General features: G+C 32.1%; 1 protein-coding gene across 2 annotated transcripts; it reads left to right on the top strand.

Moving 5' to 3' along the window:
• Nucleotides 1-1223: 1223 nt before the first annotated feature.
• Nucleotides 1224-19275, top strand: LOC142222625 (putative cytochrome P450 9f2). Of its 2 annotated transcripts, none has more exons than XM_075292865.1 (4): nt 1224-1529; nt 17613-18120; nt 18182-18842; nt 18917-19275. In XM_075292865.1, the coding sequence occupies exons 1-4, from the start codon at nt 1327-1329 to the stop codon at nt 19081-19083; spliced, it is 1539 nt and encodes a 512-aa protein (XP_075148980.1). In that variant the 5' UTR covers nt 1224-1326; the 3' UTR covers nt 19084-19275. The 2 variants fall into 2 exon arrangements, with proteins under 2 accessions (XP_075148980.1, XP_075148981.1); XM_075292866.1 differs by lacking the exon at nt 1224-1529 and adding an exon at nt 4334-4392.
• The last annotated feature ends 2500 nt before the right edge of the window (nt 19276-21775 follow it).

Raw genomic sequence — 21775 nt, 5'->3', positions numbered from 1 at the left:
CCCATAATTGAATGTAAATTTAACTCTAAAAATGCTTTCAGCTGCTAAGTTAAAATACGATTTCTTTTTTTTAACTGTGTCAAATATTAAAAAATTAAATTAAAAGGAAGCAATTGAAAAGGATAATGAAAATAATGATTATGCTTACTTGCTTATATTTAAGAACTTGGGTTGATTTCCTGCATCTTTCTCCCCCAATTTCATGACAGAATTGTTCAAAATTTGGTTGAAAATTGCTCCACTTTATGAGGTCTAAGATATTTGTTTACCCCCAAAAATCCCCCTAAATAAATGTTACCCCTAAAAATCCCCCTAAACGTGCAGAAATCCCCTAAATTTGGGGGGAAAACCCCTAACCTGGCAACACTGCAATGAGTATTGTTATCACTAGTTTCAAATACGCTCATGAGTAGGGTATCTCTAATGAGTCATTAGTAAGAGAGTCGATGAATATAAGCGGAAAATATGGATAGATCACCAGAACCAGCTAAGTTGCGGCCCATAGTATGAGCCACTAAATGCCAAAATTTTATTTCTATAGAAAATTTTGTCAACATTTTATTCTCTAGAAAATTGTGTCAAAAATTTATGTTTATTTATCTATAAAAAGTTTAGGAAGTACTATTTTTGGAAGAATTGTACCAACTGTGGCAACTGTGGTGTTTACAATACTACGGTAGTCCTTGTAAGTGGACATAAAACTAAAAAAAGAAAATATTTAAAATTGAGGAGTTGACAAACAAAATTTTATTTTCTTTAAAATTATGTCTAAAGGAGCTCTTGACAATAATCTTCCAATGTAATTTTTCTTGAAATTTAGTGAAACGTACTTTTTTCGCGCAAAAAAATACCTTTTTGGTACTTTCTTAAAAATTGTATTTTCCATCCCTGGTGTACAATAAATATAAAAGAGAGACTGTTTAATACCAGTAATAATTTTTGCAATGCACTTACAGATGAAATCAGAGCAACCACTTGTTTTGACATCAACGTGAACAAGATACAAATGAGAGAGAGAGAGTGGGAGAGCTTTTAAAAGTATCTTCCATCCGGAATAATTGCAATTTTAACGGAGAGATAAACTAACATGCGCCCTTGGTCAATATTGTAAATCACATTTAAAAAACATTACAAAATGAGTATGAAAACCAATTTGGTTTTTTACTCTGCTTTTGCTATTTGCTTTGCGGAGAATACAAAAGTGATTTTCACAACCCTCCAAAGTCAGTATAAAAAGTAACGCGCAAGTGATCATAGCATACCAGTTAAACTAAAAAAAAACAACACGAAATTTGAAAAGCTAATTTTAATAAAATACAAGTGAAAATGTGGATAGAATTTCTAATATTAACATCGCTGGCTTTGTACCTGTTCTATCGATGGGCCACTTCCAATCAAGATTTCTTTAAGAAACGGGGTATTCCGTATTGCAAACCAGTTCCATTGTTTGGTAATTTTTGGGAAATGGTGTTGCGTCGCAAATCAATGTTCGATATTTTAGTCGATATGTACCATGAACATGATGGGAAGTAAGTCACTTGGATCGTAAGCTATTTTCTAACAGGGTATCCTTGTCAAACAAGTGCAGTGAATTAATTTTATCTTGCTCTTGTTATATACTATATAGTGTGATGCGTGTTTTCAAAACTATGTATATTAAATATTAGGTTGGCACGATTAAAAGTATGGAATCCACCGCAAAGAACATTTGTAATAAAAAAATTGCATTAGTTAAAATCACGCCTATATTCATTAGAAAAATCCCACTCATCATTACACAGATATTTGTGACCAGAGCGTAATATTTAATGGCCGAATTTGGTTCAATTATTTGGTGTAGTACATATAGCCATTGCTGCAAAATTGTCTCACCGTTGCGGACGTTCGGTGTAGTGAGCAAACTCTGCATCTATCGAAGCGAGAAAGCGTTTTCCAGCCCAAATTTAGGTTCAAGTGATCTAAACCAAATCAATCTGTTCTTAAAAAATTTGAAAAAGTAGATTTTCGACTTTTGAAAAGCCATATTTAGAATAATTTCTTTTAAAATTCAATTCGATTTTGGCTGACATTAAAAGTAGATTACTGTGAGGGTGATAGGCATTGCAAACAAAAAATGTTGCACCGAAAAAACAGTGAACCCACACTGAAAAAAAAGCATACTCGGTTCCAAAGATTTTGTCTTTACTGTAAAAAATTTGGTATTGATTCCGAGCCAAAGAAGCGGAGAATACAAGTAAGGATACTTTTAAGACACAATTCTCTTTTAAATTTAGGTTTTGTGTACTTGCTTCTAGGAAGCAAATTTTAATTTTTCGCTTTCTCAGCTTTTTTTTTCTTCATATGCTATCAAAGTCCTTTAAAAACGAGTTAACGGCAACTTTATTTTCCAAATTAAGACTCGACTTCCAGTAGAAATTATGCTATGTTTGAAGTAAAAAACTTCTTTAAAATAAAGTTTTGAAAAACATGTCCTATATTTGAACGATTTTTTCCTTTGTAGTCAAGATGCAAAAAGACAACAAATTTAAAGACAATTTCATTAAATTTAAAGATTTTTTCTGAATTATTAAAGTCAAGTTGACCTTAGCTTATAAATTTTTTCTTTCATGTTAAGATACCCATTTTTAAGTAAAATCGCTTAATTATAAGGACAATACGACTTCATTGAAAAGTTTATCGACTTTTGGACAAGGAAAATAACTTTATTTTAGAGAAATGCGTCTTCTATGGTAAGCAAAATTTGTATTCGTATTTTAAAGACGTGAAATCTTTGACCTCACGACAATATTTTTTTCAGTGCACCAGGAAGAAAACTTTTTGTTAATTTTACAAAATGTCGAATATTTTTTTAAAATTTTAACTAAACAGTATTACATACGCTGGCATCACGCCGATATCACAAAAATAAGTAAATATTTTTTGACAAATTCAAGAAAACTTATTAGACATAACTAATTTTTTTCACTTGTTAAAGAAAATTTGAAGGAAAAAATTGGAGTTCAAAAATGCAAGAACGTCTTTAGTGACGTACAAAGTTCATGATGGAAGCATTTTTGGTAAAATTTACAAATTTAAAGATATAATGAACTATTTTGTGAGAAGTAAGAATTTAGTTTATTTTTTTGCTTAAATTGTGTATAATTTTTCCCCCTTTTATAGTTCATTTAAATAACGTACGCAAAAAATTATTAGAGTAAAGGAAACTTTCTCGAAACATAACATAATGGAATTTATAAAAAAATGTCGTTGTTTTTTTTATTTCAGCTTAAAACCATGCATTGACTAAACTTCAAGTGTAGCTTAACCAACACAGGAAAAGAATGTTTGTCAAATTTATTTGGGCAAAACCCTATAGACTGCAAGATGGTTGGATGGACGCACGTTTCGGAATTACCACATTCCTCATCAGCATCCTCTACTTGCAGCAAAACTATCAACCAATTATCAGAATAAATTCAGGCAGTTCATTAAATCCAACAATGAACCACACTTGAACCTTCCGAAAAAAGATTTTGCATGATAGCCGGCTTATGCCAAAATAAATTCGTACAACATATCTCTTTTCATATAAAAAATAAAATAAAGTTAAATTGGCTTTAGTGAAATAGAGAGTTCACTTTTGTTTGAGAAACTAGAGGTGTGCACGTGAGTAATAGTTTACTCACGCTCACGCACACTCACGACTGAAAAATCATATTCACGCACACTCACGCACGATATTTTTTGGTAGGACTCACGCACACTCACGAAAAGAAAATTTGTACTCACGCACACTGACTCACGAAAAATATCGTGACTCATGAATAATTTTATGATTAATTTACCTTACCGAAGTGTCTGAAAACATGAGCATTATTAAAATCGCGAGTGTTATTAAACTCTTAACATCCCAGGTGTCACTAAAATTGTAATTGAATTTAACTCTTAAGCGTTTTATGTTGGTGAGCAGGAATATTTTCGTGAGTGTAATTCGTTACTCACGCACACTCACGAAGATATTATTTTCGTGACTCACGCACGACATTTTGGTTTTTTAATCACGCTCACGCACACTCACGCTATTGTCATGAGCGTGACTCACGCACGAATCACGAAAATTTTCGTGAGTCACGACAATTTCGTGTCACGTGCACACCTCTACCTGAAACTAGAAGTAAAATTTCTCGATTTACACGCTTTAAAATTCGAACAAAAATTGTTCTTATAAATCCGGTTTCTGATGTAGTCTCCATACAAAACAATTTTAAATTTAACTTCGGGAAGTGTTTTATTTGAACCGATCTTCTTGAGATAGTATGTTGTATCAAACATACCTGAAATTCTATATGATTTCAAGTAAATCGCTACGATGGGGGGTTTTTCAGAGGATGCTGTTATACTTGACGCACTACGGTACGTATTTAAGATACTTGTTTCATTAAAATTCGATTGTTCGATTTTGGCCAAGATCAAAAATCGATTCATCGATTAGACTCAATATTTTGAAATTTTGTTCTGATGAAAACTCAGTTTATCTTAAACATTTTATAATAAACACTAAAAAGCACTAAAAGGTTAAAACACATCTATGTTTATAGGCTATTTCTAAATGAATATATGTTTGCATCTAAGCATATTATATTTACAAACATTTTATGTCCCAAACATAATATGTTCTAACTTATTAACATATATGTCCCAAACATGTTATGCTAGTTTATGAACATTATATGCTTGCACTCAAAAATATTGTGTTAAAAAATTTGAGTTCAAAACATATAATGTTTACATCCAAACATATGAAAAACAGTCTTTTTCGTCCGTGTACTTATTTGTTTTTTATATTTGTGGAATACATCAAAGTTTTCGACCCGTCCTAATATACAACAACCTTGAACATGAACTCTCATAGTTGCATATACTGCTTGTTAATGATTCAATGATTGTTTTGCATTTAGCAATTTATCATATCAATAAGAATATCTTAATATAGAAAATAATAACAGTAATCGACTGTTACAAAAAAAAATGAAATTTTAATTACAATGGCCTAACTCAATGAACGCATTACGTGTGGCTGAGTTTTATTTTTATAAAATGAATCCAATGAAAATATGATTATAAGCTTCAAAAAAAAAAAAAAAAAAAATTCACTTAGTTAAAAAAAAATAAATTTAGAAAAGGTAATTGACTTGCTAAAGTTGGGTACACAGTGTGTTCTACACACCACTGCTATATGGAGATAGATTTTTTTGTGGGTTATATTTGTGTGTTTTTTTAAATAAATAGAATTAATGGGGTTTACATAGTGATCACACCGAAAAATGTGATGTTTTTGAATTATTATACACTGAAAGAAGAGTTTTCTTTTATGAGGAACAATGTTTTAGACAAGCAAAGTTTTCTTTTGACGCTAAAGAATTTTCCTTAGGTTAGGTTAGGTTATGTGGCAGCCCGATGTATCACTCACTTAGACTATTCAGTCCATTGTGATACCACAGTGGTGAACTTCTCTCTTATCACTGAGTGCTGCCCGATTCCATGTTAAGCTCAATGACAAGGGACCTCCTTTTTATAGCCGAGTCCGAACGGCGTTCCACATTCCAGTGAAACCACTTAGAGAAGCTTTGAAACCCTCAGAAATGTCACCAGCATTACGCTTTTCAGCGGTGGATTATCCCACCTCAAAGGCAATTAAAAAGAATTAGAGACAATCGTTGATTCGCATATCATAAATTTGGGTTTTTTTGGTCTAAAAGAAAATACTTTATAAGAGGAATTTCGTTTGTCCAAAATTTCGTTCCTGTGGAAAGAATTTTTTTCTTTGGGTGTATGCATACATACACTCTTAGAAAAATATGTTTTTCATATGTTCCAATATAAACAAAATGTGTTTCGGGCACAATTTTAAAACACAATATATTTAAGTGCAAACATGTAATGTTCCTTAACTAACACTAAATGTTTGGGACATCTATGTTAATATGTTAGAATATATTATGTTTGGGGCATGAATGTTTCATAAAAATCATATGTGTGAATGCAAACATGTATAAATTTACAAAATTCGGATAAACATACATATGTTGTGATATTTTATTTAAAGCGACAGAGAGAGTATAGCGAAAGAAATAGAGATGGCAACCGGGAGAGTTGGCAAAAGATATCAACATAACACAGCGAAAGAATCAAAAGAGAACAATTTCTGTGAAACCGCTTGTATGTTGTTTCGGTAAACTGTTTTATGATAAGGCCAAAAATTTGATATTATTTAATTTGAATAAATATTATTTAATTTGAATAAAGAGAATGGACATTCGGAACCAAGAGAATAGACATTTGAAAAACAAACAGCATATGTTTTCGCCTTGAGAGCAGCATTTTATGTATGTGTGGACATGTGTTTTGTTTATCATTTTGGCATTATGGGCACAATTTTTTTCTTGGTTCGTTAAAAGAAATCAGGGGTCTTCATAAAAAATAACGAAAGGGCACTATATTCTTTTTAAAGTTGGGACAGTAAAATGAAATAAGGAGGAAATAGTGAAAAATTACACAGTAAAATGTATAAAATCAAAGTTTAGTTCCTCTTTATTAATAAGTAGTCCACGAGGAGTTGACGGACACCTTCAAATATAAAAGCGGGCATTAAGTTCGAGTTTTGCAGCTAAAACAATTAAAAAAGTTTATTTTCTTTAAAATGAATTATTAAAGAAAAATAAAAGGCATTTTAGAGCGATGGTGTTAAATGCTAGTAAAAAACTGTTCACGTTCTTCTTTTGTTAGAGTTTTTGAATTCCTTTCAAATTTTAAAGTTTTGTACCAAAAACAGTTTTTTGTTACAAAATTGTTATTTTTGCAATAAAAAAAAATAATATTTTATCCAAAAATAAGTCAATTTCGTTTATATCAAGCACTGTTACTGACTATAAATCTTTAATAACCCACATTTCGAAGTTTCATTATAAAAATTTAATATAGTATAAATATAAGTGTGTAAATTAAAAAAAAAAAAAAAAAAAAAACAAAAAACAAAAAAAATGTTCGGTCGGAGCAGGGATTGAACCCACGACCCACATGCAAGGCAGACATTCTAACCACTACTCCACGTGGCAAACAAATGTATGTTTCTGTTAAATAATGTTATGTTTGCATGGGCTCGTGGGCGCTGCAAACTATGCTATATAAATATAGCGTATAACGATAATTACCTGCTGGTGACTATAACAGCTACGTAGCCCAGTGGATAGTGTGTTGGCTTACAAACTGTATGGTCCTCGGTTCGATTCTCCGTGCAGGCGAAAGGTAAAATTTCAATAATTTATAAAAGTGAATAATTTCTTCAACATTATTTGTATTACAGAAAAAGGTGCCAAGAACTAAAATATTTCGTTGAAGTGAAAATGACGAGTATGTTAGGGAATGAGCACAATCGTCTTTGGGAAAAATTCTTCCAAGCATATAATATTTTTGGGCTCAAAATGCTTCCAAACATATAATATGTTCACATAAAACAAACATATTAATGTTTCGGCAGTATCCAATAATATATGTGCTTCCTGCAAAATATGTTTGGAACATATGTTAAAGAAGCGATTTTTTTGAGGGTGTATATACAGTTAGTATTTGGATATTATTAAATATTAAATATATTATATGAAAGGGTATTTTTCAATATTTTGTTGATTCTGATAATTTTTTGTTATTTAAAAAATGGAAAATATCTTGGTGCATGATTAATTATCTTTAAACATTAAATGGTATTAGAAGCTCGTAATGATTAGAAGTTTATTTTGTCATACATGTGTATCTTATAAATCTATATCGTGTATTGAACTTTTGAAATAATGCGTTGCTATTGCAACAGTTTCACAAGGCTATTTCATCATCTGCGTGCCTTATCTTTTTTTATGGAACCTACATTTTTCGAACAAAGAACACATGTATCATGTCCACTATAATCAATATAAATGGAATTTAAAGATATCATATATTCCAAATTTTTTATGGTGAAATTATGAGTCGATCTACACGCAATGAATATCATCGAAAAGTTTAAATTTTTATTATTAACAAAAAAGAAAACAATGTTTGGTATAAATGAAAATATTTTCGTTGCAAAATCTACACTGAAAAAAATATTGTCGTGAGGTCAAAGATTTCACGTCTTTAAAATACGAATACAAATTTTGCTTACCATAGAAGACGCATTTCTCTAAACTAAAGTTATTTTCCTTGTCCAAAAGTCGATAAACTTTTCAATGAAGTCGTATTGTCCTTATAATTAAGCGATTTTACTTAAAAATGGGTATCTTAACGTAAAAGAAAAAATTTATAAGCTAAGGTCAACTTGACTTTAATAATTCAGAAAAAATCTTTAAATTTAATGAAATTGTCTTTAAATTTGTTGTCTTTTTGCATCTTGACTACAAAGCAAAAAATCGTTCAAATATAGGACATGTTTTTCAAAACTTTATTTTAAAGAAGTTTTTTACTTCAAACATAGCATAATTTCTACTGGAAGTCGAGTCTTAATTTGGAAAATAAAGTTGCCGTTAACTCGTTTTTAAAGGACTTTGATAGCATATGAAAAAAAAGCTGAGAAAGCGAAAAATTAAAATTTGCTTCCTAGAAGCAAGTACACAAAACCTAAATTTAAAAGAGAATTGTGTCTTGTGTCCTTACTTGTATTCTTCGCTTCTTTGGCTCGGAATCAATACCAAATTTTTACAGTAAAGACAAAATCTTTGGAACCGAGTATGCTTTTTTTCAGTGTATCGTTTGGTTCATTTTTCTCACTGAACTACCTCGTACAAAGTACAATACTTCTACTCTACATTTAGTTCAAAAATATTTTGAGACATACTTGGAATAAGGAAAATTGCATTTGACTGTGGACAATTGCCAAATAAATAATAAATTTTAACTTTAAAATAAAGAAATGTTTATTAAAAGAAAGTTTATAATCTTTGATAAAAAAAATTTCCTTCTTTAAGTTTAGGACACAAATCTTTGAAACTTACGCCCCTCTGTCAAAGTCGCATGTCTTTGAAGTAAGGCAAATTTTCCTTAAAGTAAAGAAAACCATTCTTGATTTGAAGACAAAATCTTTAAATTAACTGATATATTGAATTTTTAACACAAAAATTTTTTTTCTGATGCAATCACGAAATTAATTGATCCAATAATTTTTTTTTATTGAAATGTCTTCAGTCACGAAAATGATAGTATTAATCACGGTTTTAATTGAAAATTAAAAAAATATTTGATTAAAAAATTATTTAATTTAATTTGAAAATTTCAATTAATTTTTTGATTGATTCAATTAAAAATTTAATTGATTTTGCTTGCAAAACTCAATTAATTTTTTGATTTGAAATGGTAACTATTTTCAAATACTTTCTAATCTGACTTTGTGTTTTTAGTTTGATTAAAACAAATATATTTTGAAATAATTTTCTATTTAAAAATTAAAAAAAATTCATCTCTCTTTTACCGACTTAGTCTTCCGAGTTTGATTAAAATGTTAATTGAATCAATTATTTTTTTAATTAAAAATTTAAACATTTTCAATCCTTGACTTAATTAACTTAAGGTTTCTATCTTGATTAAAAAGTCAATTGTATCAATTAAATTATTAATTGAAAAAAAAAAATCAACTTCAATCAACTTTTTAATTGGAAATATTTTTTTCTGTGTTGGATTAAAGATAAAAAAGCTTCATATATAGCCTAAGGTTATGGTCACACTAGTCAAATATTTGACCAAAATGAGTGTCAAACATTTTTCCAGAACAATTATCCAAACATCTGGATACGGTTTTTGGAAAATAACCCTGCCATGATGTTATATATCCAATATGAGCACAAAATGTTTGCTGGTTTGGCTATGGCAATGGATTCTTTTTCGATTTCTGTCAAATATTTGCCCAGTGTGACCTTGGCATAAGACTTATATTAAGGATTTGGCATTTTTGGTTTAAAGTTTTTTTTTTTTTTAAATTAAGAAAATATTTTTTACATTGAAGTATAGTTTTAAGATATAACGGTTGGCTGATAAGTCCCCGGTCTGACACATAGATGACGTCGCTAGTATTAAATGCATATTATTTTTATATAGTACCAACCTTCAAATGATTCGTGTCAAAATTTGACGTTTGTAAGTCAATTAGTTTGTGAGATAGAGCGTCTTTTGTGAAGCAACTTTTGTTATTGTGAAAAAAATGGAAAAAAAGGAATTTCGTGTTTTTGATAAAATACTGTTTTCTGAAGGGAAAAATACGGTGGAAGCAAAAACTTGGCTTGATAATGAGTTTCCGGACTCTGCCCCAGGGAAATCAACACTAATTGATTGGTATGCAAAATTCAAGCGTGGTGAAATGAGCACGGAGGACGGTGAACGCAGTGGACGCACGAAAGAGGTGGTTACCGACGAAAACATCAAAAAAATCCACAAAATGATTTTGAATGACCGTAAAATGAAGTTGATCGAGATAGCAGAGGCAGAGGGGAACCACCGTGGTGCAATGGTTAGCATGCCCGCCTTGCATACACAAGGTTGTGGGTTCGATTCCTGCTTCGACCGAACACCAAAAAGTTTTTCAGCGGTGGATTATCCCACCTCAGTAATGCTGGTGACATTTCTGAGGGTTTCAAAGCTTCTCTAAGTGGTTTCACTGCAATGTGGAACGCCGTTCGGACTCGGCTATAAAAAGGAGGTCCCTTGTCATTGAGCTTAACATGGAATCGGGCAGCACTCAGTGATAAGAGAGAAGTTCATCAAGGTGGTATCACAATGGACTGAATAGTCTAAGTGAGCCTGATACATCGGGCTGCCACCTAACCTAACCTAACCTAACCTAACCTAGCAGAGGCCTTAAAGATATCATAGGAACGTGCTGGTCATATCATTCATCAATATTTGGATATGCGGAAGCTCTGTGCAAAATGGGTGCCGCGCGACCAAAAACAACAACGTGTTGATGATTCTGAGCGGTGTTTGCAGCTGTTAACTCGTAATACACCCGAGTTTTCCGTCGATATGTGAAAATCGATGAAACATGGCTCCATCGCTACACTCCTGAGTCCAATCGACAGTCGGCTGAGTGGACAGCGACCGGTGAACCGTCTACGAAGCGTGGAAAGGCTCAAAAGTTCGCTGGCAAAGTAATGGCCTCTGTTTTTTGGGATGCGCATGGAATAATTTGTATCGATTATCTTGAGAAGGGAAAAACCATCAACAGTGACTATTATATGGCGTTTGAAGGTCGAAATCGCGGCAAAACGGCCCCATATGAAGAAGAAAAAAGTGTTGTTCCACCAAGACAACGCACCGTGCCACAAGTCATTGAGAACGATGGCAAAAATTCACGAATTGGGCTTCGAATTGCTTCCCCACCCACCGTATTCTCCAGATCTGGCCCCAGCGACTTTTTCTTGTTCTCAGACCTCAAAAGGATGCTCGCAGGGAAAAAATTTGGCTGCAATGAAGAGGTGATCGCCGAAACTGAGGCCTACCGAAGGAGTACTACCAAAATGGTATCAAAAAATTGGAAGGTCGTTATAATCGTTGTATCGCTCTTGAAGGGAACTATGTTGAATAATAAAAACGAATTTTGACAAAAAAATGTGTTTTTCTTAGTTAGACCGGGAACTTATCAGCCAACCTGTTATATCCAATATGAGCTCAAAATGTTTGCTGGTTTGGCTATGGCAACGGATTCGATTTCTGTCAAATATTTGCCCTGGCATAAGACTTACGATATATTAAGGATTTGGCATTTTTAGTTTAAAGTTTTTTTGTTTTTTGAAATTAAGAAAATATTTTTTACATTGAAGTATCTGTTATAGTTTGGAGATATATGCAAAAAGAAAGTGACATTTTGAGAGATCAGTTCTGTGTTATAATGTTAATTTTATAGAGCCTAAATTTAAAGGCAGATAACCCCCCAAAAACAGTCTTTATTTTAAAGAAGCCGAAACTTTGGATTTAAATAAACTTTTTTTAGTGTATTAAGCTTTATGAGGTCTACCATTTCTTTGAACTTTAGGACTTGGGATTTTGGGGACCAGGACAACTATTTTTGCTATCCAAATTATCATATAGGTTTAGTGTATACAAATGTCATGGTCCGCTTAATTAAACAAATATTTTAATTAAAATGTAAATTACTCATATTTTAAAAAGTGCAATTTGTTTACTGCAAATTTACAATTTTTGGAGGACCAATGTGTACTATGCGACTGTTTTGTGCTTAGTTTATTACCCGAGTGAATTTATAATTTGTATAATTAAACTAATAGTTAGTCCAGGTGACTAGTCGTAGTATTAGTTAAGTATTGTTATTGCGAACATGCTTAAATCAATCAAATAAATCGGATCAGCAGAAAATTTAAGCAAGCTAGTGCCTATTCAGCTGTAAGTGTATTGTTCTAAACTATCAGATTGTTTGCTTTTTCAGGAAAACAATTACTAAAACAGCGGGTTCTTTTTCGAAAAATCCGGTTTTTTGATCACTATAATTATAGTTACAATGACAGTGCAAAATATCTGCCTACAACGTAAATACTTGTTTGATTACTTGTCACGGGGTACACTCAAAAAAAGTTAACCCTCTATTTCACTAAAGCCAATTTAACTTTATTTTAGTTCATGAAATTATTATGTTTGGAGAAAGTTTCCTGTAGTCTTATATTTTTTTTGCATAGGTCAGTTTAATAAACTAAAAAAACGGAAAAAATATACACAAATGAAGCATAAAGATTTACTAAATTCGTATTTCTTACAAACTAGTTCATTATACCCTACACCATAGGATGGGGGTTATATTAACATTGTCATTCCGTTTGTAACACGTCGAAATATTGCTCTAAGACCCCATAAAGTATAGATATTCTGGGTCGTGGTGAAATTCTGAGTCGATCTAAGCATGTCCGTCCGTCCGTTGAAATCACGCTAACTTCCGAACGAAACTTGGCACAAGTAGTTGTTATTGATGTAGGTTAGGTTAGGTGGCAGCCCGATGTTTCAGGCTCACTTAGACTATTCAGTCCATTGTGATACCACATTGGTGTTATTGATGTAGGTCGGATGGAATTGCAAATGGGCCATATCGGTCCACTTTTACGTATAGCCCCCATATAAACCGATCCGCAGATTTGACCTCCGGAGCCTCTTAGAGAAGCTAATTTCATCCGATCCGGTTGAAATTTGGTACGTGGTGTTAGTATATGGTCTCTAACAACCATGCAAAAATTGGTCCATATCAGTTCATAATTATATATAGCCCCCATATAAACCGATCCCCAGATTTGTCCTCCGTAGCCTCTTGGAGGAGCAAAATTCATCCGATCCGGTTGAAATTTGGAACATGGTGTTAGTATATGGCCGCTAACAACCATGCCAAAATTGGTCCATATCGGTCTATAGTTATATATAGCCGATCCCCAATCACACAAAAATTGGTCCATATCGGTTCATAATCATGGTTGCCACTCGAGCCAAAAATAATCTACCAAATTTTTATTTCTATAGAAAATTTTGTCAAAATTTTATTCGTATAGAAAATTTTGTCAAATTTTATTTCTATAGAAAATTTTTCCAAAATTATTTCTATAAAAATTTTGTCAAAACTTTATTTCTATAGAAAATTTTGTTAAAATTTTATTTCTATAGAAAATTTTGTCAAAATTTTATTTCTATAGAAAATTTTGTCAAAATTTTATTTCTATAGAAAATTTTGTCAAAATTTTACTTCTATAGAAAATGTTGTCCAAATTTTATTTCTATAGAAAATGTTGTCAAAATTTTATTTCTATAGAAACTTTTGTCAAAATGTTATTTGTCAATCTTAGTTATATATGTATTTAATCGGCCTTTTTTAGTTTAGTATATACCACGTTTGGACTACCTTGCAATTTAGAAGACGGTGTTAGGAAGGACTCATGTTGTCTTTGGCAAAATGCTCAGTGTGGGACCCTGAGTCGATCTATCTATGTCCGTTTGTCTGTCAACATATTTTTGTAATCAAAGAGTAGGCCGCAGTTTCAATCCAATCGACTTCAAATTTGGCACTGGTATGTGTTTTGGGTCAGAATTACACTCAAAAAAAAGTGAACTCTCTATTTCACTAAAGCCAATTTAACTTCATTTTGGAGAGAATTTCCTTTACTCTAATAATTTTTTGCGTATATTTGTTAAAGGAACTAAAAAACGGGAAAAACACAAATTAAGCATAAAGATTTACTAAATTTGTATTTCCCACAAAATAGTTCATTATTTCTTTAAATTTGTCAGCGTTTGTAATACTGTTTAGTTAATATAAATTAAATTAAAAAATTAACCAACAGTTTTCTTCCTGGTGTTTTTTCATTGTTCATTGTTTTTTCCTTAACTCCCATATATATCTTTCGCCCGATATGCACCTACACCCTCAAAAAAAATCGCTTCTTTAACATATGTTCCAAACATATTTTGCAGGAAGCACATATATTATTGGATACTGCCGACACATTAATATGTTTGTTTTATGTGAACATATTATATGTTTGGAAGCATTTTGAGTCCAAAAGTATTATATGCTTGGAAGAATTTTTCCCAAAGACGATTCTGCTCAATGCCTAACATACTCGTAATTTTCACATCCACGAAATATTTTAGTTCTTGGCACCTTTTTCTGTAATACAAATAATGTTGAAGAAATTATTCACTTTTATAAATTTTTTAAATTTTACCTTTCGCCTGCACGGAGTATCGAACCGAGCACCATACAGTTTGTAAGCCAACACACTATCCACTGGATTACGTAGCTGTTATAGTCACCAGGAGATAATTATCGTTATAAATTACATTTATATAGCATAGTTTGCAGCGCCCACGAGCCCATGCAAACATAACATTATTTAACAGAAACATACATTTGTTTGCCACGTGGAGCAGTGGTTAGCATGTCTGCTTTGCATGCAAAGGGTCATGGGTTCAATCCCTGCTCCGACCGAACACTTTTTTTTATTTTTAATTTACACATTTATATTTATACTATATTAAATTTTTATAATGAAACTTCGAAATGTTGGTTATTAAAGATTTATAGTCAGTAACAGTGCTTGATATAACGAAATTGACTGATTTTTGGATAAAATATTATTGTTTTATTGCAAAAATAACAATTTTGTAACAAAAAACTGGTTTTGGTACAAAACTTTAAAATTTGGAAGGAATTCAAAAACTCTAACAAAAGAAGAACGTGGAGTCGAGTATAAACATACATAAATAATTTTACAATATAAACATAAATTTAGTTAGGCGTGAACAGTTTTTTACTAGCATTTAACACCGTCGCTATAAAATGCCTTTTATTTTTCTTTAATAATTCATATTAAAGAAAATAAACTTTTTAAATTGTTTTAGATGCAAAAATTGAATTTAATGCCCGCTTTTATATTTGAAGGTGTCCGTCAACTCCTCGTGGACTACTTATTAATAAAGAGGAACTAAACTTTGTTTTTATACATTTTACTGTGTAATTTTTCACTATTTCCTCCTTATTTCATTTTACTGTCCCAACTCTAAAAAGAGTATAGTGCCCTTTCGTTATTTTTATGAAGACCCTTAATTTCTTTTAATGAACCAAGAAAAAAATTGTGCCCATAATGCCAAAATGATAAACAAAACACATGTCCACACATACATAAAATGGTGCTCTCAAGGCGAAAACATATGCTGTATGTTTTTCAAATGTCTATTCTCTTGGTTCCGAATGTCTATTCTCTTTATTCAAATTAAATAATATTTAGACTTAAACATATCAAATTTTTGGCCTTATCATAAAACAATTTTCCGAAACAACATACAAGCGGTTTCACAGAAATTGTTCTCGTTTGATTCTTTCGCTGTTATGTTGATATCTTTCGTCAACTCTCCCGGTTTCCATCTCTATTTTTTTCTCTATACTCTCTCTGTCGCTTTGAATAAAATATCACAACATATGTATGTTTAGTCGAAATTTGTAATGTTATATATGTTTGCCATAGACCAAGAAAATATAGGGACATACCTTGATAATTCACCATGGGTTTGTTTATTTGCAGTGCGCAGTCATTCCACTCAATTGCGCAGTCAAGTGACTCAATTTCTTTTTGGAAAACGAGAATAACCGTATAAATTAGTCAATTTGCATTACAAAAAAGGTGTGGATGAATACTATTTTATAAACTTTCACAATATTTGGTGTTTCAACGAGAGAACAAAGGAAAGAAAAATAATTAAAGCCAAATTAAAAAATCCCTCAATTGCAGACGAAAAAGAGCCATCTACGGTGTGCAGACAAACTACAGCGCTGCAAAGTCAATTGAGATGTCTTTATAAATTAATTGGTCTATGTGTTTGCATTCACACATATGATTTTTATGAAACATTCATGCCACAAACATAATATATTGTAACATATTAACATAGATGTCCCAAACAGTTAGTGTTAGTTTAGGAACATTACATGTTTGCACTTAAATATATTGTGTTTTAAAGTTGTGCCCGAAACACATTTTGTTTATATCGGAACATATGAAAAACATATTTTTCTAACAGTGCACTCATGTGTCACTGAGTCATATGAGATTTACGTGAAATTTTGCACAGGGATTGAAATTAATATTTTAACTTTGTGGGCCAAATTTGCTTCGGATTTAGATATACCTCCCACATACATATATCTTCAACCGATTTACACTCATATAACCACAGAAGCCAAAGTTTTACTCCGATTTACTTGAAACTTTACACAGAAAGTAGAAGTAAATTTCTGTATATACATGCCAATGTTTCCCATATTTTTTACTAACATTGTGTTCCACCCCAGGGAATTAGACGACTTAAATTTTAAGTCTATAGATTTTGTAGAAGTCTAACAAATTTTGTCTAAATCGGGTCAGATGTATGTATATGGGAAAATAAAGTCCAGAAAGGACATTTGAATACTTTTTTGAAGTCTATAGCCCTCATTGTGTGTCCTACACCCCAAAAAAAACGCTTCTGTAACATATACCCCAAACACATTTTGCTTCAAGCATATATATTTTCAGGATTGGTCCAAACAAAATATTGTTTGTATTGTTCAAACATATTATGTTTCACCTTAGGACATGCATTGGTAGAAAAAAATTTTAATGAAATTTTCTTTGTGTGGATATATTTTTAAGGTTACTTCCATTATTTTACTTGCAGCATACTCTTTACGTCTCTCTTTCTAAACACATATATATTTATTGGCTATTTCTTAATTAATATTTGTTTGCATCTAAGCATATTATATTTACAAACATTTTCTGTCCCAAACATAATATGTTCTAACATATTAACATATATGTCCCAGACATCTTATGCTAGTTTATGCACATTATATGCTTGCACTTAAAAATATTGTGTTAAAAAATTTGAGTTCCAAACATATAATTTTTACATCCAAACATATGAAAAACAGTCTTTTTCGTCCGTGTACGGACTGATATAAAGGACATCGAACCAAATGTTTCATGGATATTTTGTACAAAAATTAATGCAGAGATAATGTCTTCAAAAACAAATCATTAGTCTTTATTTATTGAAACCATGTGGTTTTTATTTCTCCTTTTTTTCAGGGTTTATGGCGTTTTTGATCAACGTCAACCTCTATACATGATACGCGATCCCGACTTGGTTAAACAGATTGCCATAAAAGATTTTGAACATTTTGTAAATCATCGATCGATGTTCGATGACACTGACAACAAAAATCTCTTTGCTGCCTCATTATTTATGATGAAGGATAATAAATGGAAGGATATGCGTAGTACTCTAAGTCCAGCTTTTACGGGAAGTAAAATGCGTTCCATGTTTCAGCTGATGAATGAGGTGGCTCAACACACATTGGCCCATGTGAAGAAACAACCGAGCGTTTTTACGCCACAGGGTTTGGAATTGGAAGTTAAGGACTTCATAACACGTTTCACCAATGATATAATTGCCTCGACAGCTTTTGGCCTGCAAGTGGATTCATATGCCGATATGGATAATGAATTCTATCAAATGGGAAAGAAAGTGACTACATTTACCTTTGCCCAAAATTTGAAGTTTATGTTATTTGCCAATTTCAAGAAATTAATGAAGGTAGGTCATTTGGGTTTAGAAGAAAGTCAGTAATTTTTTTTATAAATTTTTACCTCTATAGTTATTAGATATACAGCTCTTTGATAAAGAATCCACCGATTATTTCATGAGATTGGTTTTGGATGCTATGAAATATCGTCAGGAACACAATATCATAAGACCCGATATGATCAATATGTTGATGGAGTCACGGGGCATGTTCAAGAATCATGACAATGGCAAGACGTCCAATCGTGAATGGAGCGATGTTGATATTGTGGGACAATGTTTCCTTTTCTTTTTTGCTGGATTCGAAACCTCTGCTGCCCTCACCTGTCTAACATGTCACGAATTAATGGAGAATCCTGATGTCCAGGAGAAACTTCTACAAGAAATTCAAGATGTTGAAGAGCAGTTGGAAGGTAAAACTCTCGGTTATGAAACCATTATGGGTATGCAATATTTGGATATGGTGGTTCAAGAATGTTTGCGTAAATGGCCAGGGGCCATAGCAGCTGATCGAGTGTGCTCCAAAGATATATCATATGATCTGGGCGATGGTCAAAAATTGGAATTAAAGAAAGGTGATATTATTTGGATGCCTATAGTTGGTTTTCATCGTGATGCCAAATATTTTGAGAATCCCATGAAATTCGATCCAGAAAGATTCAATCCAGATAACAAGGAAAAACTGCATCCATGTGCTTTTATGCCATTTGGTGTGGGACCTCGTAATTGTATTGGTAAGATAAGGGTAAATGGGAGGGGACTTTGTTTTCTTAGCATACATATCTAATTTTTAAATTTTCAATTGCAGGATCACGATTTGCTTTACTGGAAACTAAAGTCATGGTCTACTATTTATTGAGGGAATTTAAATTGGTCCCTGCCCAAAAGAGTTGTATTCCCTTGAAATTGAATCCTGCAGGCTTCCAACTTGTACCCAAGAATGGTTTTTGGATAAAGTTCATTAGCAGAGCTTAGTTCTTCTTTCCCCAATGCTACTTATTTTAAACATACCACGATATGTATATCAGTTGTTTTGAGTGAATGTGATAGTTTTGGGAATGACAGATGAGATTTTGTTTTATATATGTATATTTTTTATTTTGTTTAAATTCTAATATACTTTCATATTTTAATAATGTACCACTACTGTGGTACAGGGTATAATAAGTTTGTGCATTTGTATGTAACGCCAAGAAATAGTGGTCAATAACCAAAAAAACTGAAAAAAAACTGAATTTAAGCAATATATACGAAGATACGATATTTTTGCTCTACTAGAAACCCATATAACCTCCGATAAAGCAGGAAGTTTTGAAAAATATTTTGGGGATTTTATATTACACTTTGAACCAGCGAAAAAAAACTCGAGATTTGGAAGAGCCATGGGAGGATGTATAATCGGAGTTAAAAAATATCTGAGGACAGAAGGCATAAAATGTTCACTACAGACAAAATCAAATATAACTTTTATTGAAGTATCTCTACAAGAAAATTTATTTAATATAATACCTTTATATATGAGAGGGGCAACTTGGTATGAAGACTTCAAAAAATTAAATACGTGTTTTTCGGAAAACGATATAGTAAACCCAATAGTAATTGGCGATCTAAATATACGTGTTGGTGAAATGCAAATAAATTTTGATGATTTACCCATATACTCGCGTACTATTTTATTGGAGAGGAAGTCGAGAGATAAAGAAGTAAACGCCAGAGGAAGAGATTTTATTCAATTTTGTTACGACTATGGGATAATGATAGCCAACGGTATGGTACAGGGCGATGAGTGTGGAGAATTTACTTTTATAAACACGGTTGGGACTTCAGTAAACGATATCTGCGCAATCTCACAAGATTTCCTGGCCCACATTACTTCTTTTAAAGTCGATAATCAAATCTGGTCAGACCACATGCCAATAACTCTATCAGTTGTTGTCAAATCTACACCATATCGAAATGACACAAATACCATCTTACCAAAGCTCCAATGGAACCACAGAAAATTAGCAGAATACCAAAGTAAATTGCGACAATTAATTGAAACTGGTTATCAAGATTCTTTAAGCGATTTCACACGTCTAACAAGTCTTGTAGAAGAAGCATATAAATCAACACAGGAAAATAGAATTATATTTACGAAATCAGAAAGATGGTTTGACATACGGTGTCATAATGCAAGAAAAGAATCCTTTAAATGGTTGAGAAAATACAGAAAGGAATCTAGCATAGAAAACAAAAATAAATATTTAAATTGTAACAAAAAATATAAACAAATATGTCACAATGCTAAATACGAGTATTATTATAGACTTGAAAGAAAAATAGACCAAGTGAAAGATTCAAAAGAATGGTGGAAGATAGCACGAGAAATTCGAAACGAAGAAACAACTGGCATTGTAGTGCAGGCAGACGAACTAAGATCTTACTTTGAAAATTTACTAAACCGCCCTCAAATAAGCAATAATTTTCAATATGCACATATGTACTATGCGGACTACGATTTGGATAAGGAAATTACCTTAGCAGAATTAAAACAAAACTTAAGTAAGACTAAGTTAAATAAAGCTCCTGGCGAAGATGGTATACCGTACGAGTTTTATAAGTTTGCACCTGACGAATTCCTTCAAGAAATAACCAAAATGTTTAACAATATCTTTGAAACTGGTAGAGCTGAGCCTTCATTTGTTAAAAGTATAATATACCCAATTTTTAAAAAAGGAGATAAAACATTGGCGCAAAACTACCGTGGCATATCATTTATGAACAGTTTACCAAAAATAATGATGGGTATCCTAACCGAGCGGCTAGCTAATTGGGTCGAAAACCATAATAAACTTAATGAATATCAGGCAGGATTCAGAAAAGGATATTCCACAGCAGACAATATTTTCAATCTTGCTTCCATTATTCATAATTGGCACCAGAACAAGAAAACATATGCTTTTTTCGTTGATTTTAAAGCAGCATTCGATAATGTGTCTCGGAAAGCACTAATATACAAACTTCATCTTATTGGTGTATCTACAAAAGTTGTACGGTTTATCGAAAATGTTTATCAACATACAGATTTTGCTATATGGACGGGAAAAGAGTTAACCAGCCAATTTAGTACATCCGCGGGAGTTAAGCAGGGATGCTTGTTATCACCACTACTCTTTGCGCTTTACTTAGATGATCTACATGAATATATCGGCGGTGGTGTAAATATTGAAGAGCTCAATATCCGACTTTTGCTTTATGCGGACGACATTGTAATTTTGGCAAATGACACATATATGATGCAATGTATGATACATAAGTTGGAAAACTACTGCAAGTTGTGGAACATGGAGGTAAACTTAGACAAATCCAAAATTATGGTATTTAGAAAAGGAGGGAAACTATCGGCGAGTGAAAAATGGTATTACCATGGAAACGAAATTTGTGTTACATCAGAATATTGTTACCTAGGTATGATTTTAACGCCAAAACTTTCTTTTAAAAAACACATTGAAACCCGCAATAATGCGGCTAAAACAAGTATAAATACAACATGGAGAAATTTTCTCAGCAAATCTAACATATCTCTGAACGCACAATGGAAGTTATTTTTAGCAGTATGTAGAGCAATACAAAGTTATGGATCGCAAGTATGGGGTTTTTCAAATTTCGATGAAGTGGATAAACT

This window comes from Haematobia irritans, chromosome 1, assembly GCF_050003625.1.
Source record: "Haematobia irritans isolate KBUSLIRL chromosome 1, ASM5000362v1, whole genome shotgun sequence".
NCBI lineage: Eukaryota > Metazoa > Arthropoda > Insecta > Diptera > Muscidae > Haematobia > Haematobia irritans.
The sequence above is the reverse complement of the archived record's forward strand: the minus strand, read 5'-3'. Positions and strand labels throughout refer to the sequence as shown.

What these genes read in the sequence shown, in the direction of transcription:
- LOC142222625 (XM_075292865.1), top strand. Translation starts at nt 1,327, where the DNA reads ATGTGGATAGAATTTCTAATATTAACATCGCTGGCTTTGTACCTGTTC. An exon ending in TACCATGAACATGATGGGAA is followed by an intron (nt 1,530 to 17,612) that starts GTAAGTCACTTG and finishes CCTTTTTTTCAG; the next exon opens with GGTTTATGGCGTTTTTGATC. An exon ending in ATTTCAAGAAATTAATGAAG is followed by an intron (nt 18,121 to 18,181) that starts GTAGGTCATTTG and finishes TTACCTCTATAG; the next exon opens with TTATTAGATATACAGCTCTT.